Genomic DNA, 27,358 nt, shown 5'->3' with positions numbered 1-27,358 from the left:
TTATATATACAATGAAACCATAGATCTATAGTTTTAAAAAAATGAGTTGGACATATATGTAGACCTGTGTGACCGAAACTCCCGTCAAGGTGTGGGACTCCAGGAAGTTTCTTTGTATCTCCGCACAGTCACCCCAACCCCCACTGTAACAGCTGCATTTGTAATTTTTATCACCAAGGATCACTTCTGTCTCCTTTTAGTTTATGTAAAAGGAATATGTGCTCACTTTTGCTTAACAGTATTTTTGAGATTCCTCCATATTAATGCCCGTGCTGGTAGTTTAAAAAACAGTAGTATTCCACTGTGTGAACCATGTGAATGTGCCACATTGTCCTGTCGATGGGCATTTGTGTAGTTTTCAAAAAGTTTTGGGGTGTTACGAATGAAACTACTATGAACTTTTGTGTATGGACCTCAGTTGCCACTTCTTCTGGGCACATACATGTCCAGGTGTGGAATTGCTGGTGATAATGGCATGTATATGTTTCATTTGATGAGACGCTGCTCAACAACTTTCCAGAGGGGTTGCAGCATTTTGCTTACACTTAGCAGTGTGAGAGTCCTGGTTGCTCCACACCCCTGCCAGCATTCATTGTCGTCAGTCTTTTTCAGCAGGTGTGAAATGCTATCTTACTATAATTTTAATTTCCATTTTCTGAGGACTAATGTTGATCACCTTTTCATGAGCTTGTTTTGTGAAATTCTGTGGTGTGTTTATTTGTTGTGCACATTTTGTTATTTCCGATTAGCTGTTAATCACAGTGAGTTTTAAAATTTTTTAAAAAGTTTTTTCAATAGATCTAGAATTTCCATGTTTAAAATATAGTTTTCATTTTTATGGTGAGGTTTTCTGTTTATTAATTTTGACTCTCATGAGTATGTAATATTCTTGAACAAGCATATTTATTTTGAACAAGCATTATTTATCTTTGAACAAGCATATTTATCTTTGAACAAGCATATTTATCCCTGTACATTTTTATAGTAGCTGCATTTAACTCCTCGCATGTTTTAACATCAGTAATTTGGACATCTGTTTTGATCGCTTTTCTTTTTTCCCTGTGTATAGTAATCTTTATATAAAAAAGTTATATTTTATAACATGTATATTGCACATACTGATTGGTATACATTGTAGAGATGCTGCATTCTTTCTGCGATGAGTGTTGATTTTGAGTTGGAGTTAAATTATTGACCATTCATCTTGAACTTTTGGAGGCTTGATTTTATACTTTGGTGGTGGGGGGATCTTTTGCCTGGCTGAATCCTTAGTCCTAGCATAGTTAGGTGTGGTCCTTTCATGATGTCATTGCAAAGTGCAAGAAATGGACCAAGTTCCTCTAATATGGCATTATCAAACTCATCTATCCTTATGGCCTGTAGTCTCCGCTTCGGTCTTTTTGCTTTTCAGTTGTTGCTTTTAATGGATTCCTTGGGAGTCTGTCATGTGAATAAGCATTTCTGGAGTTACTTAAGGATTTGAAGAGATTTTATAATTCGGCTGCTTCCCATTTTGGAAGATTTTTTTCCCCCCAGTTTTTATCTCCTCATGCAGGCCACATTCTGTCTATGGCAACTTAAATCTTAAGCCTGTGGACTGGGAGGTTGGTTCTTTTAGGGGAAGAGCCATGCAGACCACATGAAGATCTCATTAAGTTGCTTCAAGTCTCTTGTCTAGTTTCTGCCTGTTTTTAGTCAGTATCCAGTGCTTCCTGATTGTTTTTTTGGTTGTTCAGAGTTTTATTTATATGCAAGAAGAATAGACTTATAAAGCTGTTCTCTTGTTACTGGTCAGATATTCATAACTGAATGTGAGACATCATTTACGTGGTTTTGACTGTTTCAGAATTGATGCTTTAATGACTTAAACTAATGCCATTTGGAAGGAAATTGAACAAATGTTGTCTACTATTCATGAAAGTCTAAGAAAGGAGACTAGTAGTTTAAACAGTTATAAATTACTAATTGTAAATACTTTTTTTTCCCCTAGGCTAAGTGCTATATATGGAGGTACCTACATGCTGAATAAACCAATTGAAGAAATCATTATGCAAAATGGAAAGGTGATTGGTGTAAAATCTGAAGGAGAGGTAAGGACCTTTTACAACTTAAAAAAATCATATTCTTGTAAAGATAACTTTATTGTCTAATAAGTACTTAACTTTATTGTCTAATAAGTACTTAACTTGGTATGGATGTTGATCCCGGATTTCAGATCAGACATGTTTTCTTTATGGTAACTGGGTGTTCATAATGACTGAAATCTAGTTACAGGTGTGCTTTTGTTTAAAAAATTTTTTTTCTATTGTGTTGATTGTTGCTTAATACTAAAACAGAAATTACGAATGCGCTCTAAATGGTAAGTTTTATTTATATAGTCCAAATTTTCATTTAAATTTAGCTTTATTTGTGCCACTTACAATTTATTGGTTGAAATGGGGCTTGGCCAATACCGTTTTATTGTTTTATTAAAGTACATTTTTTTTTCAGTAGTTCTGTGGTGGCTTTTCATTTTCTTCCAAGTTCTCAGGGGGTGCCATTGGTGTTGATCTGCAAACCAGACCATATTTCATGAACCCATCAACTTTTACAAGTAGAACTATTAAAAAAACTCAAAAACTATGTTAAAAAAAATATTTTGGGATTCCTGATTGTATTCCATGGGTTCAGACCGTATAATCTATACTCAATAGTTGACCCTCTTACCCTTTATTGTTGTAGATCTTTTGTAACTATCTTGTGCTTTCAGCATACACATAATAGATGTTTAGGAAAGAGGGGTGAATATTTTAATCTGATATCTCAAGGTTCTTTTTATTCATTCTTTGTTTTAGGCAACTGCTTCCTCTTAGGACATTTCAGTGCTTTGATATAAAGAGGAAAACTATAATAATACATAAGTTATCTTGCAACTTAAATTTTGCTTAGGAAGTACAGACTTAAAATGAGAGTGATTATGGTCTGTTTGTAATATTAGTACCATTTATAAAGCGTTTATTTCTCATTGGGTCCATTCACATATAATGACATTTCTTGAACAGTTTCATTTAATTCTAGCAGTATGTGAGCCTTCTTCTGCCCAGTTCTAAAGCTTATACATCTAAACACCATGCAACACATTTTCTCTATTTGAATAAGATTTAAAATTCATAGATTTGCTCCAGGAGAACTTACAGGGATTATTGGCAAAGCTAGTTTTAATAGTTATCTCTAATTCACTAATTATCTGTGGTTAACTTGATGAAGATAACAGATGATGATCAGGGAACAGTGGCATCATTATACCTTCTAAAAACATTGTGATGAACACTGAGTATTAGAAAGTCTTCAATGTTTTGTTGCAGATTGCTCGCTGTAAGCAGCTCATCTGCGATCCCAGCTATGTGAAAGATCGAGTAGAAAAAGTGGGCCAGGTGATCAGAGTCATCTGTATTCTCAGCCACCCCATCAAAAACACCAACGACGCCAACTCCTGCCAGATCATTATTCCACAGAACCAAGTCAACCGGAAGTCAGGTATGTTACGGAGGTCAGGCAGTGTCTGCATAAATTGCAGCTTTTATCTGTTCTATTAGAGTGAAGAAACTTTAGTTTACACATGGAAAATGTGATGGATCCCTTTTAGCTCATAGAACTCCTAAACCATCACTTTGAAATGGACACGTTAGGCCAGGAGCCCCGCCTTGACTGGACACACCTCTTGGGGCCTCCCTGCCCTCCTCTGTAGAACCGAGAGCTGGACCCTATGAGTCTGCTGTCTCTCTCGTCTGAACGTTGTATGCTTGTGGGAGTTTATGCTTATTAGTTGACCTGATTACACTAACTTTTAGGCTGATGACAGCACTACTTTTATGTCATGATTTGTCAATGTCTATACTTGTGTTTGCCTTTAGCAGTGTGCTAGAAAACAACTTTGATTTCTCTGATTAAGATCACAACTTATCTCTGAAATCATAATTCTGTTTGCTTTAACCATTTGTTTTCATCTAGTAGCGTTTCCCATCTTCCTTTCAGTTAGAGCCCTGAAGGTTTTATTTATAAAAACTTCAACTTAAAAGGAACTATTAACCTTTAAATGGCCAACTATGTATTTTTTTCCATATAAGAAATCATTTCACAGAAGGTTATTACTAAAACAAGGGGACTTTGACTAAAGTAATCTTTCAAGGGTTCCCAGTAGATCTCAGGGTCTGGGAGAGAGTCAAGGTGAGGCCTTCCCTGGTGGTGGTTCAGTGGTTAAGAATCCCCCTGCCAATGTAGGGGCATGGGTTTGATCCCTGGTCTGGGAATATTCCACATACTGCAGAGCAACTGAGCCCATGCTCAGAAACAAGAGAAGCCTCTGAGAAGGCTGAGCACAGCATTGAAGATCCAGCACAGCCAAAAGAATAAATAAGAAAATAAAGAGAGTAAGGGGAGCCTAGTAATTGTTTTCTGTATTGGAAATTATGTAGTTACTTTAGTGTTACACAGACAAGTATGGAATTATTATGAGCTTATGTCAACATAAGGGTAGCCTCTGCTGTTTGCAATTTTATATTGCTTAAAAAAATTAGAAATCAGTAGTTAGTTAAACCCCACCTTAGCTAGTCAGAACCTTTCTAAGTGCAGGATTCAGAGAGGAGAGACAGGTTTCCACATTTAGCTGTGGCAGCCGGTCAGACTCATGTCCACGTCCACCACTCACCGCCACGTGACCCCTTCCTTCATCTCCAGTAGGCTCAAAGTGGCTGAATATTTGCATCCCTTACGTATGACTGACCGTGTTTGCCTCCATATAGAACTTGTCTCAGAAGATAGTCTGTTCCAAGTAATGTTAACTCATAGCTCCCTGAAGTTGGGGTGAAACCAAGTGCGCGCTTAGGCCCCGTGTCTACAGGGCCTGGCAGTAATGGCTTTGCTTGCTTCCAGATATCTACGTCTGCATGATCTCCTCTGCACACAATGTGGCCGCACAAGGCAAGTACATCGCCATTGCCAGCACAACGGTGGAGACCAAGGAGCCCGAGAAGGAAATCAGACCAGCCCTGGAGCTTTTGGAACCAATTGAGCAGAAGTAAGTGCTGGGTTTGTTTATGCCAGCTCATACCCAGGACTGACTGACTCCTTGGTGAACTGAACCCTTGAGAACAGTGAGCACAGCCATCGGCTCTTCCCAGCCTCCTTGCCTGGGATTTGAGTATCAGGCCCAGCAGTGAGGGGCATGTCAGCTCCCTTGCTGACTGAGTTCTCTCTCTCCTCCAGATTCGTTAGCATCAGTGACCTCCTTGTACCAAAAGACTTGGGAACAGAAAGCCAGGTGAGTGGCTATCTGAAAAGGGTAATTACCAGGCTTCATTGGGCGATGTCACCAGATAAGTTTCAAGTCTTTGTGATCTTCATTTCCAGATCTTTATATCCCGTACCTATGATGCAACAACTCACTTTGAGACGACCTGTGATGACATTAAGGACATCTATAAGAGGATGATGGGATCCGAGTTTGACTTTGAGGAAATGAAGCGCAAGAAAAATGACATCTATGGGGAAGAGTAACAGCAGTACATGTTATCATCTAATTAGGACAAACTTAAAATTTGGCAAATGATGCATATTGTATGAAATCAGTATTGTAAGGCCTGCTTTTGTAATGAAAATTGAGAGATTGCAGAGCACTGTACCAGTAAATATTCCTCCCCTTTCTAATATCATGTATTAACTTGTTTTCATGGAGTGGCTCTTCCGAATTGGCAGGTTCCCACGTTCTGTTCAATTTAACCAGTACTGGCTTGTGTTTTCTAGTGAAGGATCAGTTTTAAAACCTTGTGATACTGATACAGAGAACTTGATACAGTATTTGTATCTTTTAATCAGTGTAGCCTTTGCAGTTATGAGCTTCCGCTGTTCAAGAGCTGGGTCAGTGCAGCTTGCGTGCCATCTTGTCCTCTTGACGGTGAGGAGGTTCAGAACTGAATGTCTGTAGCCGGGGACAGCGTCCCTTACTCCTCCCCACCCCTTTCCGTTCACGGTCATGTGTCAGGACAGTGCCCACCCATCCCAGCCACAAGCTTGGTTTACATGGGCCTCCAGTTCTAACCAAACTCCAGACTTGGACAGTCTTTTGGAGGAAGCCTGTGTGCGGTGTTTTAACCTATTAAAACTGATGAGCGCAGAGGGGAAAGAAACCCATCATAAAGCAGGTAAATGTAGGAGCTTCTTCTGTATCCCAGATGTGGCTTCTTCAACGGACCAAGCTGCAGCACAGTATTGATTTGACAGAACCTCTGCTTCAGTGATGTCTCCAAATGATTTCTGTACTGCAAATAAAGCCAAACTCTGGAAACCAGCTCCCTCTTGTCCGTCTTTTGTGTCCTGACAACTCAGAGCTAGTGAGTACTGCACTGGCCTGACAAGCTGCTCATCTCCTTCACTAGAACTGGAATCAGACATGGGGATGAGCGCTGAAGACCCCCATGGATGGTGGAGCACCGCCATCAGGCTGCACTGTGAGTACACCCTGAATTACGTCCTGACACAATGTTTATTAGACCCTCCTAGGAATCCCAAGTAGTGGTTTAGAAACAGACTCTTTGATGAGAGAGTAGAGGACCCTGCCAAGTGGAGTAGGTGCTTTAATATTTCCATTTCAGATTGTAGCTGCACATAGTTTCAATGGTACCCGCTTTCCCCTGGATAGTTTGAGCCTCACTATGCTGTTACTACATCAGAGGAATGAGGACATTGTGACTATTCTCTTGGTCTGAGTGTTGATTCTTACAGATGAGTCTGAAGGACATAGACTAAGGTAGGTGCTCCGCTCTGTTAAAGGATTTAGGTAATAATAACTTAGATTAACCAGGTGGTTACTTTAGCTCAGTTTTTCAGGCTCACACTGCCCACTTTTGGGGGGCTTGTCCTGCACATGGTATGCACCTCCCTGGATGACATCCCCGATCACCCCAGTTGAAACCTCTGCCCTTTCTAAAGAGTTATCTCAAATTCCCACAGGCTGCCCCCTCGTCACACAGTAATTCACACTGAACTATTAATGCAGCAGAGGTGCCTGCAGGCCTAGTGATAAGACAGAGAGCACCAGCATGTCTTCATGTTATGCATTCAGCATATTTATTGAACAGTAATATGTTGGTGCCAGGCCAGTGGGTACAGGGTTGCCGAGGGCAGAGTCTGTACCGGAGCTCAGCCTAGCGTGCCCACCCTCTCAGTGTGGCTCAGCCCTCAGTCACAGGACAGATGGCCTGGCAGGCGCCTGCGGGCGGCTCTCCGTCTTCAGCAGAGGAGGTGCAGGGCAGGTGCCATGCTGGGCAGGTGGCAGGTGTGTCGGCCATGTGCTCTCCTTTTCTGTAGTGATTTCTGATTAATGCAGGGTACCTAATTCAGTTATGGTTCTCCTACTAGATTCTTGTCCCTGGGGTGAAAATGAACTGGTTGGTTTTCTAAGAGCTAGGGTAAAGACAGTTAAAATTCAACTGTATTCCTCCTCCTAGGAAGACAACAAGTGAAGTTATTAGCACGTTGGGTTCAGTACGGGCAGGATATGAAGCAGGTAAATGACTTCCTGAGGGACAGGCCTAGCGTGACCCCAAGAAGGCCAGGCCTGGGGGTGGGGGGCGGTCCCAAGCTGTCCCCTGCTGGATCCTGTTGCTCTGGCCGGCTACACCTGGGATAGGGGAGCACCAGGCAGGTCTGTGGGGACAAGGCCAAAGGAGTGAGGCTATAGTGAGGTAAGTGGGACCATTCCTCTGGAAGCAGTTTATTATTTTTTTTTTTGGAAGCAGTTTATTCTAAGTGGCCTGAAAAATTTAAAACTGCTATAAATCTTCCCTAACATTTAATTTTTACTATAAAGTCATTGCAGAAGCAATTGAATGATTTTTAGTTGTCTTTATTAAAAAAAAGAAATTAGTTACAAAAATCTTTGTTCCAAATAGATACTATGTATCGTACAAATGTTTTTTGCTTGGTTTTGAATTTTAAGGATTATTGTAGAAATTATTTCTAACATAAATAAATGATTATTTCTTCCTCAGGACTGATTTTGTAGTGCAGTATTTACATAAACTGAGTAAGTGAAAAATGATGGTTCATAAATTTGTACCGTTTAGGAAAAAACTAACTTCATGTAGTGTAGCATGAATAACAGGAAATATAACACTTAAGAGTCTATGTGGTAAAACCTTTAAAACAGACTGTCACATGCATTACAGATGCATATTTGACCCTAACATGCAAAAACAGAGCTACTGGTTAAAATAGGTGTATTTTTTTGCTACAATTCAGTATACTTGTAAAATTCTTATTTTTAATGTTAAGGTCAATTAATAGCTCTGAAAACATTCTGTTCAAAATGAAAATACTATTGAACACTGCAGTCCAAAGCTAATGAAAAAGTGCAGTGCTGCTGTGAACAAAGTCATTCTAGCAATGTGTAAAACATGAAGGAAAACATTTCCCCAGGTTGCAAAACACTGATTTGAGATTTCAAAGATTTTCAAAGAAAAGGGGAAATACGAATTTATTGTTGGCATCGTCAATGTCTAGGTAAGCTGCAGTTGAGCCACCTGGATAAATACAAAATTGATAATTCTGTCTTTAAAACAAAATAACCAACAACTGTTGCATAAGTAGGATGATACCTACTGGGGAAAATATCCAGGAGTCTACATTGTCTTCTGTCTGCAAGTGAAAACGTTTATCATTCAGAAAGTAGTTATTCATTAGTGATACTTGAGAACGTCCCCTGTATGCCAAACCAGCAGCAATTCCACCCCTAAATAAACGCTTTAAATTTACAGCATGATGTGTAACATACAAAACAGTTGCTGAGCAACTGGTTTCTCGTAGACACAGATGTCGGTATCTACCCCTGTCAATTCCATCTCATATGGGAGTGTTTGGGAAGTGTTCTTACCAGTAGCTACCCCGAAATGGAGCTGCTACTTTCTGTATATTTTCAATAAAGTCATTTACATCTGTCACAAGGATGCCACTATTTTCAAAGACTTCTCTGGAGACCACAGGCTTTTCTGTAAAAAGAAAAATAACTTTTGGTGAATAATTCATTATTTGTATACAGCTTTGGTGTATACACCTTTTATTACTACATTACATATGAGGGGAAGAAGGAGCCTGTGTCAAATGAAGAACAAGACTGGAAACTTTGGGGTCAGCTGCCTTGAGGATGGGGTGCTGAAACCACTGATGGGCCTTCATTCCTTAAGTCTTGTTTAAAACCGTGGATGGTTTCACTTAACAGACCTTTATCTAAGGAAATAAAATCTGCTCTACTCGCCCCAGCCTTGTGTGTGTGTGCAGGCTGCCAATGATTCCACCTGGAAGGGCATTTCCTGGCTGATGACAATCAGCACTAAGGGTGTGAATTACCTGTCAGGAAGACAGCAAACCTGGCGTGGATGTGCTGAACCTGCAGGTTCACCAGACATTTCAGATGCTCAGCTTTGGTTGATGGTCGAGAGTCACACTGGTGATAGTGAAGCAGCTCAATGATGTTTGCACTCTGATACGATTTCAATATTAAGTTCTTTTTATGTGCAATTGAATCCACTCTGAAAAATACAATATTAAATTTAGATTAAGTTTGTGAAAGGTATTATTTTCCTGTATCTTAATTTTCAGTTTTATTCCTAGATTTTTTGTCTTCACTACAGTCAGTTATACTCCTTCCCCTTTAATCTGGTCTCCACTTCTGATCTTGAACCTTCCTCACCTCCCCTCTGAAGTGCTCTGGTAATGAAGCCCTGTGAGGGCTCTGCCCCTCCCTGGCAGTGCTGGCTCTCAGGTCTGCTCCCTTGGTTCCTCTCCTAAGTACACACCTTTCCCCAGCCTCCGTGCTCAGCCATTTCCCCTCAAGATCTTATGTAAGTCCATAACCTTGGGGCAGCACTTGACCAATGCTGATCTAGAACTCAGGGAACACTTCAAGGTGAACTTGGGGGTTCCCCACCACCCCCCAGGCCTCACCTTCCATGAAGGTCTTACCTTACATCTTCCTTTAGCTTTTTATTTTCCCTGTAGTGAAGCAACCACTTCCATCTTCCATTTTCATTTAGTTTCTCTAGGATTTTGACAATTTCCTTCAGTTGAACTAGGGATAGAACAAGTTTAACAAGAGAAGATGTGTTTTAGGATTGCTGGCTCGTCAAAGCCCAGTGATCACCTGTGAGAAATAAGGCCCCGTGCTTGTGTGTGCACCATCACTGCCCCCTCTTTTGCAGGGCGGGCTTCTCAACCCAGCCCTGCCCATTCATGCTCCCGCAGGGGAGGAGTGAGTAGAGGCAGCGCTGCAGTCATATAGACCATGGACATGGAGAAGTGGGTCCTGCTGCAGCAGGCTTAACACAGAATCTATAAATACTTGCAACATTCATGATAAAAGTTAAAATTCAGTGCAGAAGTGGTATCCATATTTCTCATGAGGCATTGGAGCTGCAGAGACTTCAACTATATAAAAGTACTGCCCTGTGCTCTGACATCCTTCTGTGTCAGTCACTGCTCCGAGAGAAAGCAGATACAAGTGTTCAAGCAGGTAACTGAGCTGACTGAGTAGTGGTTTTTAGATTTCTCTGGTACTGATGGGAGTGTTGATATGGCAACAGAAATGGAGGAAAGAGGGCTGATTCTAAACAAATATGTAGCTGATGATTTGCCAAAGGGAGAAATTGAATATAACAATCTAATGCGTATGAATAGTTTAGCTGCATTACTGAGCGGTCTGATGGGGGAGGTGACTGGTTAGTGCAAAAGACGTTAAGAGCACAGTGCTTAGCACAGCATATGGCAGAAATTAAGCCCTCAGTATATGGTGACTGATGTGTAAGTTGATAATTTCTATTTGATGAAATATTTGGGTCACTGGGCAAGGAGAAACTGATTTGACTATATAAGAGAGGAAAATAAGAGACCAACCTAATGTTAAAGTCTCTAGTAGTTTGTCATCTGATACCACAAAGCCTCCTGTCCGAAAAAGCTCTTGGTAGGTGTTATTGAGGACGTCTTCAGGGCTGTCGACTCCGGCAAAGACGACCCTGGGAAAGTGCTTCAGCTTCAGCAGAGAAGGGATCTGTAACATAAGAGGTTCCCAGTGAAGACGGGGTCATGGGGTCACTTCTGTCACTTTTATCCAAGGGCGTCCGGACTCAAGAACAGCTGGAAATACCTTTAACCCTGACGACTGACCCGTTAATTACACAGTGTTCTCAACTCCAGAGGTGGGGGATGGAGTTTGGGACTCCTGAGGTTTGGGATGTGTATCAGGTGGCAGGCTCACCACTGTCTCCAGCTCAGTGCAGTCTGCTGTGGGTTCAGTTAGCGTCCTGATGCAAGACTGTGCTTGTCCCCAAAAGGGGCTTGACCTGGCACAATTATTCAGTTAATAGGTAACCATGGTAACAAAGAGTTAAGAAAATTTTCACAAGTCCTTTTAAAGCAAGACTTGTTTCTGTTAGATATCCAGAGGTACAGATTTATATTTCAGGTGGAAAATCGGTGTCTTTTCATTGACGTTCTCCCTTAGTTACTGTGAAGATATTCTTAACTCACAGACATAATTTGCAGATCAATACCTTGGTAAATGACAACATTAGTATCAGCAGCACAGTATCTCAAACCCATTATCTTCCCACTTAGATTCAACGGTATTGGGTTTTAACCTCTCCCCTAAATAAAAAGGCAGTGATGAGGCTAATTTCAGAACAACATAAAAAATGCTCAGAATACGTATCTCTGTAAGAAGGTGATCTCCAAACCTACCTGATGCAGGTGGGATGCTATATCTTCATTTCTGATGATGACTAAGAGTGCACCTTTCTCTCTCTGAAATACTTGACAGAAATGCTGAGGTTCGATTTCTGTGTGGCCTCCTTTCCTCAGGATATTCTGAAAGATTTACAGATAGCTATTATTTAAGAAAGGATACTTGCACAGAACTGTTATAAAACTGCTGACAGAAGATATATAAGAAAGCACATTTACTAAATTATGTCCTAATAAGGCACATAAATGGCAGTTTGTCTTTACTACTAGATGAGCACTTTATAATGAATCTTTTATGTCCATATCAAAGGCTGATTCTTCGGAAACATCAAACACACATACTCCCTCTGAAGGGAGTCAGCTGGGGATGAAGATATTTACTTTAAAACTGCAGCCTCAGTCAGTTTTTCCAGGACTTTGACCAGCCCTGATGCCTGTGCACTGCTCTGAGTATTACTAGTGAAGGCGCATGATGGAGAAGCTGGCAGAAGTTGGACAGTGTAGGCTCTGGGGTGTGGCAGGTGCTGGGGTTATACTGGGCCTGGTTACCAGGGGTGAGGGGCATGGCTGTATCCCATAGAATGGCACCGCAGTAAGCTTTGTTGGGAGGATAAGCTCGTGCAGTTCAAGAAGTTCCTCAACCTTGTCCTCTGATTTTGATGCTGTTCCGGTATGGAGGATTCTGGAGGGTTGCCAGTAACACTGTCCATCATTTGTTATTTCTTTTATAAAAATAAGGTTACTTTGGTCAATCCCCCTTGGATCTCAAGTCAACCTGAATTTTGACTTTCAATTCTTCATTCAAAATGTATGGTGATGCTAATACAACACTGTAAATCAACCACGTGCTAAGTCACTCAGTTGTGTCTGACTCTGTGACCCGATGAACTGTAGCATGCCAGGCTCCTTTGTTCATGGGATTCTCCAGGCAAGGATAACTGGAGTGGGTTGCCATGCCCTCCCTCCAGGTAAATCAACTATACACCAATAAAAATCTAAAATGAAAAAAGTATGGTGATGTATTTTCAAAAATACTCCTACCGACGAAATTCCTTTTAATAAAGAGCTCACTAAAATATCTAAGTATCTAATATCGTTCATCACTTCATGAGTAAACGGGGCTTGACACCCCATCGCCACTCCTGGACAGACGAATTTTCAGGAGAGCTTTCTGAGCTACAAACACTGCTCCTGATTGCACTTTATTCTCCAATGTATTTTACAAGGTGTCCACTTGCTCACTTGAGTAACACACAATTTGTTATTTTCTGTTGTAAATAGAGGTCATCTGACAAAGTATTACCATGAAACAATAGTCACTGTTGAAATGTGTGTGTTATCTACAAATAAATTGTGTTTTAAATCCAGATTACTTTTGGAGGCGAAGCAACTTCCAAAAAAGACTGAAGGCCATTTCATGCTGTATTGTTTTCAACAAAACTGCTTCCCAAAATGGCGTGAAATGGGAGCAATGATGGCGGTGGAGGAGACCACATCTGGCAGCCATCTGTCAAAAACCATGGACAGCAAAAGAAACCTTGGTCGGGAAAAATACCAGTTACACAGAACAGATTTCACAAATTTGGAAAAAATAAATACTTAAAAATCATATTTAAATGATACAAAATTGGAGCCATCAGCATCTCCCAAGAGACCATCTCTGGCTCAGCCACCTGGGGAGCTTCGTAAGGCTGCTCTTCCTCACTTAGCCACCCTCCGGGCGGTGGAGGTCGGAAAATGCTCTCTACAGCACGGCTGCTCTTTCAGAAGCACTTTTCAGCGCCTTCCAGGGGCCTAGGGTGGTCATCTCAGTGCTGCTGTGTGATCCTTTGACCCGATGGTGACCACTATGCTCTGGGAGGCCCTCTCTACTGTCTACTCTTTGGGGAGCCTCCTCAAGTCCGGAGCTGCTCAGTGACCAGGGCAACACGGGAAGGACCCCCAGGAGGCAGGCACATAGGACCTTGCCCTGCTCTGTAGCGGCCTCAGGGACACGGAAAGACTGAGCTGAGAAGATATACCACATTGTGGCTTCTTTCTGAAGCTGAGAATGCTGTATTATTAAAAAAAAAAAAAAAAAAAAAAAACTTGGACCTGCAATCAAAGTAATAAAAACTGTAGGAAAAATCTGGCACCTTACCTTTGTTCTGACAAAGAAGGACTTGTCTTCAGTCTCCATGAGGTAGAAGAGGAAGTTGCTGGAACACGCCTCCCTCACCACTCGCTCCAGCTTGACGCGCAGGCTGGAGCACAGGTCGGCCACCAGGTCCTCGTAGGAGGTGGGCTGTGGGCTGCAGACACAGAGCTCGCGGGGCATGGCCGCTCCCAAAGCCAACGGCGGTTCTGTGTCCTGGACCACCTGGCGGCTGCTCAGCATCACCTTGTTGAACTCGGCATACTCGCTGAGAATGACAGCGATGTCATTGCGCGAGTCTTTCAATGTACTGTTGTATTTCAGCTTGTGGAGGTGGAAGGAGGCGGTCTGATTCTGGTCTGAGTTTGTGAGGTGATTTCTACCGTGGCCACACCTCTTCTTCCAGGAGGAGGAGCGGTCCACATGGTTGGGCATCTGATGCACGACTGTCACCACAAGAGGACTCCTGCTTCGGGAGGCGGGAGGCAGCCCCAGGCATGTGGGCATTGGGGTCCCAGGAAAAGCCCCGGTGGTGACCTGGGATGGGGGCTCCTTTGGAAAGGCACTGGGGAAGAGGGCAGAATGCTGAGCAGCTCCCATCTTCACAATTTGTTTCAGTTTGTGTGCAAAACGCAGGTGCTCCAAGTCTAAAGTGTTCTGGGTGAGGTCGTCGGTTCTCTGCCAGGTGTCCATCCAGGAGCTGAGCAAGCCACACGGGGCCATGCCCCTGGGGCGCTGCCTCAAGCCGTGCAGGCTTCTTGGGGTGTCTCTGAGCTCTCTGGTCACGGTGAAGTTGGCGTAGCTCCTGGGGACCCCGCAGACATCTCGGATTTGGACGTAACAGGGCACACACATAGCTTCCTTCTTCAGTCCACCCAGCCAACTTCTGGGAGGAATGCTGGTCTCCAGCCCTGGAGCCTGGCTCGCGTAGCCCCAGTTGTGGTGATCACTGGTGTTCAGGCTCAGGAAAGAGTCGTGACTGTCTTTGGATGCACCTTCTCTTTTCCCAGTGTGGCCATATTGTGAAGCACGGGACTCTTCTGTGTTGTATCTGGGGTGTCCATACTCACCCACAGAGTCCTGATCTGAGTCTCCAGACAGGGGTTCATAGTAGATGTCAGAGAGCACACCCACACCCATGCCTCCGCCTGTGCCTGCCTCGCCCACACTCACACGTTGCAGCTGCTCTTCAGAGACCCCACCAATGGGAGGTGCACCAGATCGGGGAGCAAAGGACGCATTGGGCTCTGGACTGGCACTCTCGCCATGGGCTGCAGTACCTGGGTGAGCATCAGCCTGCAGGTACGTAGGGAGAAGTCCACCACGGAGCAGATCCCATACTGCACACGGCGACCCTTCCTGCAGCAGACAGGCTGGCTCCTGTCTGCCTTGTGGGGAGCTGGTGAGCACCTGGCGGCTGGCACCTCCTGGATCCACGGCTCTTCCCTGTAACTCGGCTCCACTATCCTCACTGTCGAGCAGATGGGTCATCCTGACAACCGGGACTTCCTGTGTCGGGAACCCTGTCCCCGTGTTGCTGGGGCCTGTGCTGTGGGCTGCGGTGGCCCCGCCCGAGGGGAGTGCAGGCTTGGGGAGCTCTGGTTGCCTGTGGGTCTGCACACCCTCAGCTCCAGCAACTGGGTCAGAGCGCAAGGACTTAACCAGGATGTAACAGCATTCGTGTGTTTTCACATCACTGCTCAAAACATCTTCAGGAAGGCTCTGAGTGCTGGTCACCACAGCACCTGGTGTGGCTGTAGAAACAAACATGTCAGCAGACTTGTTTTCAGGGATCTCTGCAGGACTGAAAGGCTCACTGGTCTCCAGGACACGATGATGTGGGTGGGGGCTGCAGGTCTCCACACCCATGGGCTGCAGTGGGTATCCTGACGATACCAGGTTTTCAAGAGAACCTCCGTACATGACAGTGCAGGCAGGCTGGGTTACCGTGCCATCGCAGTCTGGCCCCTTTCCTGAGAGGGAGAAGCCCTTCCCACATTTACTCTGGCCAGTTTCCTGAGTGACGTCACCAGGAAGGATTAAGAATCTACCTTTTCTTTCTGCGCGGTTCTGTAATTGTAGAGGTGTTTCAGCAGAAAGCTGCATCTGCTGTACCTGAGCTGAGTTATCCTGTTCCACTGGATGGGTGGCAGTAACAAGAGAACTTTCCTTTTCTGTTATGGCCAAATCTCCTGACTCGACCTTGGAGAGGCTGGTGCTTTTCTCACCAAGCGCGTCACACTGTTTCAGACCACATGGAGATGTGGCCTGAGCTGGTGGTGCTTCTTCCACTGGTGCCTGGGGGTCAGGGCTGGAAGCTGGTGACACTTCTTCAATCAAGGAACCAAATGGGAAGTCAGAGGCAAGGTGTACTTCCTCCGCAACCTCCAGGGTACACGTTTCTTTAGAAAGTATGAAAGCCACTGTCTGTAAATGATCACCTTTTCCCTCTTTGTTTTCTGCTGGTTTCACAGACGTGTTAGCAGCAGAGTTCACATCTCTGTTTTCTATGAAAGGAACCTCTTCAGGCACGAGTATTTCCTCTGCCATCTCCTGAAGGTCTATGCAGGGTAGCGGGGCCTCCCGCAGTTGCTCCACTTCACCAGTGGGCGCTTCTTCCCTAGGACTCGTGGGTGGTGATAGGGTGAGAGTGAGGTCAAGGTTGGAATCCTCCTCTGATACCTTGAGGCTGACCTCCTCTCCATTCACAGACAGGCCTGCTTCTTTGGTAAATGTGGAATTAAATGATTGAATACTAATATTTTCACTGTTCAGACCACTCTTGTCCTTCTTTAGTTCTGAAGAGCCACACAGAGTATTCCTTAGTGATGTGATGCAGTTAAGGGAATCCTTTTTTCCCAAGGGGGCAGAGGCTGACGATGGAACCACTTCAACCTGGGACGGCTCTATTATTTCTTCTGAAGAGATGCTCAAGAGATTCTGTGTTGGGAGAAGGAATTCTTGAGAGAGTTTCATTTCTTCTCTGGGTAACAAGTAATTTGGACTTTTAGCCAATGGTAATGCTTCCATTACCATGGGATTATCAGATGGTGAAGGTGAGCCTGCCACAGCCTGTCCCTTCTGTAAGGAACATGTTTCTTCAGCAAGTGTCTCTCTACGCACTGAGGAGGCATGGAGGTACTGAGTGCCCTTTGGTCCTGACACCGCCAGTGAGGGGTTTTCCCCAAGGCCCTGCATCTGTGACTTTTCAAATGTGGACACAGGATGTCTAAGGCTTGCAGCAGGTGACACCTGTTTAGTCAACTCCACGTTAAAGGCTGTTGGTTTGTCAGCTCTGTTGACAGCTTCTGTCTGTACTGGCATGTAGGCACTTTTTTCCAAAGTGAGTGTAACTGGTTCCAGATTAATCATCACATACCCCATATCACCCTTCCCCTCCAACAATGGCTGACATTCTTTGTTTATGGGGCTGCTACACTGGGTAAGGCCCTGCAGAGCATCTGCTTCTGTTTCCCTTTGTGCATGAAAAACATCAACTTTGCTCTCAAGGGTGCTATACACAGACTTCTGACAAATCATTGATGGACTGTTGATCTCATCATAAGTCTTGGCAAATGTGGTTTGTGGGGCAGTATCATTATAAGAGGTCACTTGTGTGTTATCAAGAGGCTCAAAGGTTTCATCTTCACCAGGAATAGAAGGTCCATTAGCTTGAGTGTTTCCAATGCAAGGAAGCACAAGATTGGAAGTCTCCAGTTTACCTGATGACTCTTGTTCAGCTTTCCCCCTAATTATCTGAAATGATTAAAGCAAAATAAATAAATAAAAAAACCGAGAGTCTAAAATACATAATTTTTAAAAAATTTACACATGGGAAGAACAGACAAAGAACGATTTTAGCTAGCTCTGTCCTTTTGAATCTTCACAGGGCAGAGACCAAGCAAATCCCTCTTCTTACATAGGCTTAAAATACACCCGAGAGAGAGATTTTTTTAAAATACACACACAAAAGCTCCAATAAACACTATTCTAGGTAAGACACAGTAAGTATTATTCAGCTCAGAGAGAATAAGTAATTGGCCCCAAATCACTCTACTAAAAAGCTACATAATTATGGCTGGCTCCTAGATCATCTGACCCTTACGATTCTTTTCTTATTTTCATTTCTTCAATCAGGATGGTAGATAAGCTCCAACAGCAGACAACGTGGAGTTTGAAAACTTAAGTTTCTGGCATTATAATCCTGTACACAGAGAATCCACTTTCCTAAAAGAAATCAGTGCCTTGTTTTGAAAGTGATTTTATGTACAAAAAAATTTCTTCAAAAGTAATACCAGCATTTTTGGTATTCAGCTTTACTGACCTCATTATTATAAGAACAGATGAAATTCTGGCTTTCTGGGCTTTCCTGGTGACCCACTGTTGCAAACATTTCTTTCTGTTCATTCTGCACCCAGAGCTCCAGGCCTCTCACAGGAGACGGCTTTGTGAAAGGACGCAGGGGGTCAGCGTCAGGGCAGGACACCTCAGCTGCATGGCCTCTGGGAGCCTCACTGGCCTCCACCAGAGGGTCTACGGAGAACCTCTCTACTCTGGAGGGCTCCTCGATTTCACCAAACTCAAATGACTCTAGTGTGCTATTTATGGACACGTATTTTGCTGGGTTGCTGTGTTCAACGACTTTCCGGGATGACCGCACAACTTTGTTCTGTCTGCTATAAAACAGAGCCACCCACATATGCAGCAGAAGCTTCACCTCTTCCACATTATCTGGTAAATCAGTATTCCAGGGCCTGAGGGTTTAAAGAAGGAACAAATGAAAATAGTTGAAGATGACTCTTTTAGATGACTGTCATATCATAAAGCAAGTGCCTTCATCATTAACCTTAGTTTTTATGTTCAGTTTTCTTTTAAAATTACATGCTGCTGCTGCTAAGTTGCTTCAGTCGTGGTCCACTCTCTGCGACCCCATAGATGGCAGCCTACCAGGATCCTCCGCCCATGGGATTTTCCAGGCAAGAGTATTGGAGTGGATTGCCATGGCCTTCTCCAAAAATTACATGAGCATGAAATAAAAATAAGACAAAAATGAAGTTAATTAACAAATAATTACAATGCATCTCATCCCTTCTTTTTACAGAGACAGAGCAAGGAGCTGGAAATCAGAGTTTTAAGTGACTTCTTTCCAAACACAAACTCTGTGAATGCAAGAACCATGATCAGAACATAGGCCTTTCCGTTCTGAGCCTGGGGCTCTCCCCAAATTCAATGCAAGCTCTCCTGGGACAAAACAGATACCTTATGTGAATAATGGCTTCAGTGACTTCCCAAATCCTCATCTCTTGGCTTCTGGGAAGTCTGGCCAACTCATTTCTTTTCTAATTCTACATGTCTAACAGTTGGGAAGTCTGAAGATTAAAGTAGTCAGGCAGTTCAACAGAACTGCACTGTTTTCAGATCCAAGCTTTGAAGACTCTCCTGAAACCAGAAGGGAGACAGAACACACTTCTGGCCATGTGCCAGGCCAAAGAACAGCAGAGCGAGTGCAGTGAGTCAGAGGGGTTACAGAGTGGGGCTTCAGTGAAGCAGGGTTCAGGGGAAGGAAGTGACCCTCCTGAGCAAATGCAGGCTCTTAGGTGTGAGCTGGTCCTGGAGCGAGAGGAGTCCGAAGGAATTCAGGGCCTCGCACAAGCATCATCCCCCTGCTAGGTGCTAAGGTCACAGGCCAATGCTCACTGCTAACAGTGATAGTCACTGTTCAATACCAGCCTGTCACCATGCAAACCCTCATACATGGCTATTATTAAACTCATGTTAAAAACATTGCCCACAGACTGTCACCCTTCGCAGGTGTCATCTGGACACTGGTGAGAAATGTAGACTCTCAGGCCCTACCCCAAACAGAGTCAGAACCCACAGTTCAGTGAGCTCCCAGGTTGAGTATCAGGAAGGGCCAGAAGTGCTGTTCTGAGAGCTGGGGGAGCCTTGACTCAACACCGAGGCTGGTCCATGCTCCAAAGCCAGTGCTCTTAGCTCTCCGCTATTCTGCCTTGATCCCTAAGGAAATTTCTAGAAAAACCCCATGTAAACATGCTCACTCACAGCAATGTTACCAACTTGACAAGCTACAAGTTTTGTTTTTTAAATTATTTACTTATGTGGCTGCACTGGGTCTTAGTTGAAGCACATGGGATCTAGTTCCCTGACTAGGGATTGAACCTAATCCTAATCCTGCTTGGGGAAGGAGGAATCTCAGCCACTGGACCACCAGGGAAGTCCCCAGGTAATTCTTTAAATGTTTCTTCTGGGATTCAGTCTGCAAAGCATTATTCCTTTACCTCACTATTTTCCACCAAGATCTTATTTACAGATTACAATTCAAGGACCAGAAAGACTCATGAAGGAGCATCTCAATGATCCACTGCTCAGTGTTACTCCCCATTTACTGGATTTTACACCCTTCTTTCTCCCTCCTCAGAATGAGCACAGTATCCGTTCTCCCTACATCGAGGTATCTACCCAATGTCGCCCCTACTCACCCATGCAGTGCTCTGACCACAGTCTTCTCCAGAGGGTTGTTGGTGTACTTGCTGTCTAAGCTGAAAGAGTAATCTGCTTCACATGTGAACGTGACCTTAAAGGAGCCGTCACAGCAGAATACGGTGTGTGAGGAGCAGCGGAAGTCCTGCGTGCCAGTGGGCAGCAACCTGCCCCTGTGCCTGAAGGCCAGGGCCATGGAGAGCTTCTGTAGCGGGGACTTCATCTTCGTGCGCAGGAAGGGTATCACCTTCCCCACAGGGGTCCCCATGTCAGAGCCTTTGGTGCTGGTCTTGGCAAAGGCCAGGGCTGGGCTCCCCCTCTTTGAATGTTCTGCGAGGAGCAGGGCGTAGGAATGCTCCGCAGCCACGAAAGAGCTCTGGCTTGCATCGGAACTCTCGTGGATCTCCTTGGGAAGTGCTGGCTGGGCTTCTGCAGGCGCCCAACTGCCAGGACCCACGCTCTCTTCCTCTGGGCTGACTGTGGGGTCTGACGACAGCCTACTCTGGTCAGAGGACAGCTTGGGTGACAGCCCACCTTTCTGACTTTTAACTCCTCTGTGGTATTCGTGGTCTGATGTCCCACGCAAAGGCTGTTCTTTAGAAAGCAGAACACTGTTTTGCGGCGGCTCCAGGGACCCGGAGAGGTTTCTGGGCTCGGGGGATGTCGTGCTAGAGGTAGCAGCACTCAGAGCCAGGTCGGCCAGCATGTTAAGGGCCTGGGAGTCACAGCCGACAACGGAGGTTTCAGTCGGGGCTTTTGGGGCCACCGTGACATGTTCTGGTTGGGCTGTATTTATGCTAATAACATCTTGACCACTGGAAATTTCTGATTGAAGCTGTAAAGCAGTTTCTCCTTTGGCTTCAGTGTAAAAGAAAAAAAGATATATAACATTTGATTTCCATAGAACTAATTCTTTGTTGTATTACGATGGCTCAATGAAAGTCAACAGTTAAGGGGATGTATTTAAGAAAAACCTCTTGGTATGTTGCAAAGTTTGTATTAAGTTTTTATTATCAGACTGAGGTCTTGTCCAGTTCCCTGAGGCTTTATAATGTGTTTACCAGAAGAACCAGTCCTAAGGAGTATGCATATTAATTAAAAAAAAAATCACCCTTTGAAACTGCATGTACTGATCTACACACAAGGCATATTGCTCAGCTAGAGAAATAAGACAAAGACAAAAAAATAAAAAACCAACCACCCTCAAAACAAGAAAACAAGACTTCTGCCTTCAGAGGGCTTACAGTCTAGTGAGAATCTAAGAGTTTCTAAGTTTAAAGTGTATATTATAGAATGTTAATATACTTCCTTAGAAATTATTTTACAAGTTACTACAAAAATCACCTAAGTTCAAAACAGAGACGATTTTAACCATACTGATGTTTAAATATAATGTTATGATAAGAATAAAACATGAGAACTGTTTTAAGAATATTCTGAATGACCAATTAACTTCAAGTTTTAAAACTTCAGTTTTTACATTGAAAACATTTCCCCTCTACTCTGCAAAAAAGCAAATCTCCTCATCTACTGATAATTCTTTCAGCAGGTAGTCAACTCTCCCCATGTGCCTTTGGTCAGAAAACACACGCTCAGGTGGTTTACTTGCCTTCTCAGCGTTCTTAAAAGTGGTTACCACAAAGGACAAAGCTCACAACAGTACCAGGCAGTGAGTCCCTGTAGCAGGTGGCTAGATGGACAGAAAAGCCAACTGTGCCCCTCTTTATAACTAGAAATAGCAGGTCTGACATGAATTACCAACCTGTCTCCAAAGGCCAGTGACAATACATTTATAGCGGAAACTCTGGCTTATGAGGTCATCAAACAAAAAGATGAGAGTGTGTGTATGGTGAGGAGGGTGGAATTAATCAAGCACTGCCCAGTTTTTATTTAACATATAAAGCTCCAAGGGAGTGAGGTGGGAGAAAGTGACCCAGAGAGCTGTCTCATGAACTCCCTGGGTGTACTGGAAACACGAAATCCATTTTAGGATCGATGTATGTGCTGACAGTTCATTCTACCCTTTAATACCATGGCTCCTACACCGAGTGTCATTCTGGATAGAATCAAGCGAAAGAGTTCATTTTAATAAATATGTGTCATTTCAGGTAACGGAGAAGGCACTGGCAACCACTCCAGTACTCTTGCCTGGAAAATCCCATGGACGGAAGGCTGTAGTCCATGGGGTCGCTAAGAGTCATGTCACTTTCCCTTTTCCCTTTCATGCACTGGAGAAGGAAATGGCAACCCACTCCAGTGTTCTTGCCTGGAGAATCCCAGGGACCGGGGAGCCTGGTGGGCTGCTGTCTACGGGGTCGCACAGAGTCGGACACGACTGAAGCAACTTAGCAGCAGCATTTCAAGTAAATCACTTAAGTACTGACTTGTTAGAGGTTTTCAATTCATTAAAAATACAATACTGTTTATCTCTTTTAAGAAATATAGATAAGAAGATGCCAAATGAATTATAAAAATAGAGATTTCAATAAATAAAAACTATATTGAAAACTTTAAAAAGGACAGAAAACTATTCGTTTCAGTAACAAAATGACTGAGCCTTCTTAAACTCTAATATTTCAAGTAAAAGAAATGAAGCAGATTAAGACATAAAAGAAAAATTAAGACATTATTTAAAAGGTGGTAATCTTACAGTTTTAACTTGGAATATGGCTGCACAATGTATACAGACATTTGCAATATAAGTCAGCCTTTTCCTGAATGCATATTGTGAAAACTTTGCATTTTCTGCCAATGACATCATATACCTCCTCCCACTAATGGACTAGCCTGCAAGTATCTGGAGGCCAGTTCAGCACAAGGAATTCTAATGACATGGCAAAGAATACAATGCATTACGTATGTGTCTATGCTCATCCTGTTTACAAACTAATTGGAAAGACAGGACCAAGTCACACTAGATAACTGGAAGAGTATGAATGCAATTCTTTAATGTTCTCAAAAGCCCAAAAGGAACTGAAAGAACGGAGAGATGAGTGCAGATCAGAGCCCCAGAAAACGCCTCCATGTGACTGAGCTGAGCACAGGCGACGCACAGCAGTGACCCCAGGTGCGGAGTGTGGGAGCCCGGCACAGGGAAACGGCAAGGGAGAGACGTGGAGCCCTGGGGAGACTACCTTGTGACCGCCTGGGGTGACAAGCAGACTCTCTATAGGCTGTACAGTGATGAGATTTCAGAACATCTTCAGTCATAAACAACTTTGAACAAAATGAGGAAAGGGACTTCCCTATAGGTCCAGTGGTTAAGACTCCGTGCCTCCAATGTGGGGGGCATGGGTTTTGCTGCAGTGAGGTGCACTTGAAAACTAAAAGAAAAAAAAGAGGAAAGAAAAAACCAAGCTCATCGGTAATACCATCACATCAACAAAAGTTTCTTTCCCTGAATTCCACCTAAGATTTTTTTAAAAATCTAAAGAGAGATAAGAGAGAAAGCAGAATCATGAGATTAGACAGAAAACTGATAGGATTACAAAGGTATGAGGAAATGAAGGTTTTTCTAAACAAGAAACAGCACCATGTAGCACAACAGACTCAAAACTGAAGACCCTGTAAATGGTGCAGGTCTTGCCAAGTGGTGGGGGCTGCACTGCACTCAGAGAGCGTGGGCACGAGATCGGTGTGGAGCGAGGAGAAGAGCCAAGGCCACGGTGATTGAGAACTTTCCAGTGATGAGGAGCTTCCAGCAGGTGGAACACAGAAGCTCTCATAAAGAGATTCCGTTATCCTCTTCCACAAATGCAGAACTAAATAAATTTAATGCCTTTTAAGACCAAATACAGCATTCTGGATTCCTGACTGCTTTGAACCACCTCTTTACAGTTCCCTCTGGGCAGACTTATAACCGTCTCCTTTTTATAACTGATTATGGTCCAGGAAAGTACTGCCATATGCTATTGCTTGTGAATTTAGTCACTTAAAAAGACCATTTATACTTTAACTCTGGTAAACTGTTCCTGTTCAGGCTTTCTGGAAACTGAAAAGTAGGTTTTACTTAGTAAAGGCAAGAATCTTCACACTTTCCTAATTTATTCACAATAGGAAACCAAGTTACTCGTCCTGTCAGAGTCTGAACTACAGAAGACAGCAAGGACCTAACAGACTTCAGCTGATCTCATACTAGTCAATATACTATCTTGCAATCTTGATTAGTCTGTATTGTGGTGCTGAAATATATAGGAAGTGTGTTTCTTACCAGGTTGTGGCTGTTTTCTGAGTCTTGGATTCTGATTGCCTTTTACTATATTTACCCTCTGTTTCTGTGGAGGTTTCTTCATGGGTGGCTTAGCCGTTGGAACAGGTGTGTCTGGAGAGGTCGCTCGTCTCCTTGCCCTTTTAGCATTCGTTGCCACTGGAACATCTTTAGAACTAGGAGCTTCTTGGGCTTTCCTACCCAGTTTGGGTATCTGTACAAACTGTGTAGTCAGCACCTCAGCACCTTATGCAGAAAAGACACCATTTTTTAAGGGGTGGGGGCTCACATATTTATCAGCATAGCTTTCTCCTTTGATTTCTTTTGTTGTGTGGGGAATAACTTTAGTAATGGGGAATAAAATATAAAATTTGGGATAGTTCATTAACAATTTTTTTTTAAACAAAGCAAGAGTTAAAAACCTCTCACATAAGTATAAAAATATGAACTTGTTAAGTCTGGTCTATCTATCCAGATTAGAAGAAAATATCAGAGTAGTAACTTTATAAAAATAAAACAACAATTAAAAAAAAATTCCATAATCTTTGCTGACTGATGTAACAGGTAAGGCTGAATATTCTAGTTCACAGCACTGGGACAAATAATTCAATTTACCCAAAAGCGACAGAGGTCCCATGAAGTGACGTGGTTGAAACCGTAAGCACACTGCAGAGATGAGACTGCAGATTCACAAAGACCTTACATGTTTTTCTTCACTACACCTAAATATTAATACCAAAGCCTTAACACCCGCCTGAAAAAAATCACCTCTTAAGAGAAGATGCAGGAAGGTACACTGAAAAAAATCCTCAACCTACTCCCCTTATGGCAGAAAGTGAAGAAAAACTAAAAAGCCTCTTGATGAAAGCAAAAGAGGAGAGTGAAAAAGTTGGCTTAAAACTGAACATTCAGAAAAGTAAGATCGTGGCATCCGGTCCCATCACTTCATGGCAAATAAACGGGGAAACAATGGAAACACTGAGAGACTATTTTTTTGGGCTCCCAAACCACTGCAGATGGTGACTGCAGTCATGAAATTAAAAAACGCTTGCTCCTTGGAAGAAAAGCTATGGTTTTTCCAGTATTCGTGTATGGATGTGAGAGCTGGACTATAAAGAAAGCTGAGCGCTGAAGAATTGATGCTTTTGAACTGTGGTGTAGAAGAAGAATTGAGAGTCCTTTGGACTGCAAGGACATCCAACCAGTCCATCCTAAAGGAAATCATCCCTGAATATTCATTGGAAGGACTGAAGCTGAAGCTCCAATACTTTGGTGGCCACCTGATGTGAAGAACTGAATCATTGGAAAAGACCCTGATGCTGGGAAAGATTGAAGGTGGGAGGAGAAGGGACGACAGAGGATGAGACAGTTGGATGGCATCAATGACTCAATGGATATAAGTTTAAGTAAGCTCCAGGAGTTGGTGATGGACAGGGAAGCCTGGCGTGTTGCAGTCCATGGGGTTGCAAAGAGTCGGACACAACTGAGCAACTGAACTGAACTGAACTTACAAAATGCTCAGCTTTACTTCTCAGGGAAAGAGCTAAAGGTGGAGGGAGATGAGAAAAAAACTATTAATGACCTGCTTGTATCACACATAGCAAGTGTTTCAATGCTTTAAGAGTTGAAAAAAATGTTAATAAATGTTCCCTGTGAAAACTGTTTTCCATATTGTTTCCTGTGAAAACTATTTTCCATACTGACTATATAAAATTATCATACCTCTGAATGTTTGTAAACATTTTAAATTCACATCATATAGAAAATACTATTTCTAATTGCAAACAGAAAAATGATACTAAACAGTGTAAGAATGTGATGGTTATTAGTGAAATATAAAAAAGAGACCAATTTCATTTTATGTTTTTGAAAATCAGAGGAATAAGTGGTTTTTTAAAAAGCTTTTAGGGCTCTCTTAATGTTGGACATTTCCCTGGGTTTAATTATTTTCTTCCCTACTAAACTAATAAAGGCAACAGAGCAGCATAGTTTTGTCTGTTCCAGAATAAGACTTCTGATTCTACATCAGTTACAATTTTTAAACATTTTGCCATTAAAAAAGGCAAAATATAAATCAAACAGGAAAATGAAAGTGAAACTGAAAGTCACTCAGTCATGTCCGACTTTTTGTGACCCCATGGACTATACAGTCCATGGAATTCTCCAGGCCAGAATACTGGAGTGGGTAGCCTTTCCTTTCTCCAGGGGATCTTCCCAACCCAGGCATCTAACCCAGGTCTCCTGCATAAAAGTGGAAAATGATTAATACTAAATTGAGAAGAGAAAGGAAACAAGATAAGATGATCAAGACGAGGGGACATGTAAGATCTGCACGGGCAGGAAGTGAACACCTCTCATGACCCAGGTCCTGGGAAGAAAAGGGGAAACATGACCCTGCAGGGACCACCCTGCTTATCTGCATCACTCAACAGCATGTTTCTCAAACTGCGCACAATAACCCAGGGGTGGACTGTCAAATAAACCTAGTGGGCTGCAACCAGAATTCTTTATTAAATGAAACAGAATATATCAGATTATACTGCACAAAGTTAGGGTAAATGTTTTCTGAAATTTCTGTTTCAGTATGTATGCATTTGTGTATACTGGACTAAAACATAAAACACATTTCTTACAGTGGATGAAATTTAAAATGTTTTGAGAAATAGTGACAACATATATGTTGAATTACAGATAATATATTTAACACCTTTAAGTAAATTCATATAGAGAAGAAAGCCAATATGGCC

The 27,358-nt window shown here is 43.0% G+C and overlaps 2 protein-coding genes and 1 long non-coding RNA gene across 27 annotated transcripts in view; 1 reads left to right on the top strand and 2 right to left on the bottom strand.

Annotated features, from left to right (window-relative positions):
• GDI2 (GDP dissociation inhibitor 2) overlaps positions 1 to 6,325 on the top strand; it is a 28,702-nt gene extending 22,377 nt beyond the window's left edge. For all 5 annotated transcript variants that reach the window (XM_086333621.1, XM_086333624.1, XM_086333623.1 and 2 more), the window contains exons 7-11: positions 1,991 to 2,090; positions 3,345 to 3,516; positions 4,912 to 5,056; positions 5,245 to 5,299; positions 5,389 to 6,325. In XM_086333621.1, the coding sequence (XP_086189747.1) occupies positions 1,991 to 2,090; positions 3,345 to 3,516; positions 4,912 to 5,056; positions 5,245 to 5,299; positions 5,389 to 5,535 (619 nt within the window). In that variant the 3' untranslated portion in view covers positions 5,536 to 6,325. The remainder of the gene's footprint in view (positions 1 to 1,990; positions 2,091 to 3,344; positions 3,517 to 4,911; positions 5,057 to 5,244; positions 5,300 to 5,388) is intronic.
• Positions 2,385 to 5,435, bottom strand: LOC147360817 (uncharacterized). Its single transcript, XR_015139416.1, has 2 exons — positions 5,329 to 5,435; positions 2,385 to 2,550 (listed from the first exon to the last, which is right to left on the bottom strand). It is a non-coding gene; the product is annotated as an uncharacterized LOC147360817 (long non-coding RNA).
• Positions 6,326 to 7,866: 1,541 nt separating the features above from the next.
• Positions 7,867 to 27,358, bottom strand: part of TASOR2 (transcription activation suppressor family member 2) — a 67,225-nt gene continuing 47,733 nt past the window's right edge. For 11 of the 21 annotated variants that reach the window (XM_086333606.1, XM_086333600.1, XM_086333607.1 and 8 more), the window contains 10 exons: positions 24,615 to 24,857; positions 23,539 to 23,727; positions 20,404 to 21,262; positions 18,228 to 18,657; positions 13,910 to 17,659; positions 11,767 to 11,892; positions 10,924 to 11,077; positions 9,997 to 10,102; positions 9,382 to 9,563; positions 7,867 to 9,023 (listed from right to left, as the gene is read on the bottom strand). In XM_086333606.1, coding sequence (XP_086189732.1) covers positions 8,905 to 9,023; positions 9,382 to 9,563; positions 9,997 to 10,102; positions 10,924 to 11,077; positions 11,767 to 11,892; positions 13,910 to 17,659; positions 18,228 to 18,657; positions 20,404 to 21,262; positions 23,539 to 23,727; positions 24,615 to 24,857 — 6,158 coding nt within the window. In that variant the 3' untranslated portion in view covers positions 7,867 to 8,904. The remainder of the gene's footprint in view (positions 9,024 to 9,381; positions 9,564 to 9,996; positions 10,103 to 10,923; positions 11,078 to 11,766; positions 11,893 to 13,909; positions 17,660 to 18,227; positions 18,658 to 20,403; positions 21,263 to 23,538; positions 23,728 to 24,614; positions 24,858 to 27,358) is intronic. The other 10 variants (XM_086333616.1, XM_086333614.1, XM_086333602.1 and 7 more) reach the window with 2 other exon arrangements.

The sequence above is a fragment of the Bos grunniens genome, chromosome 13 (assembly GCF_055505025.1).
Source record: "Bos grunniens cultivar Pamir isolate PY7600 chromosome 13, Bosgru_T2T1.0, whole genome shotgun sequence".
Classification (NCBI taxonomy): Eukaryota; Metazoa; Chordata; class Mammalia; order Artiodactyla; family Bovidae; genus Bos; species Bos grunniens.
This window is presented reverse-complemented; position numbering and strand designations above follow the sequence as displayed.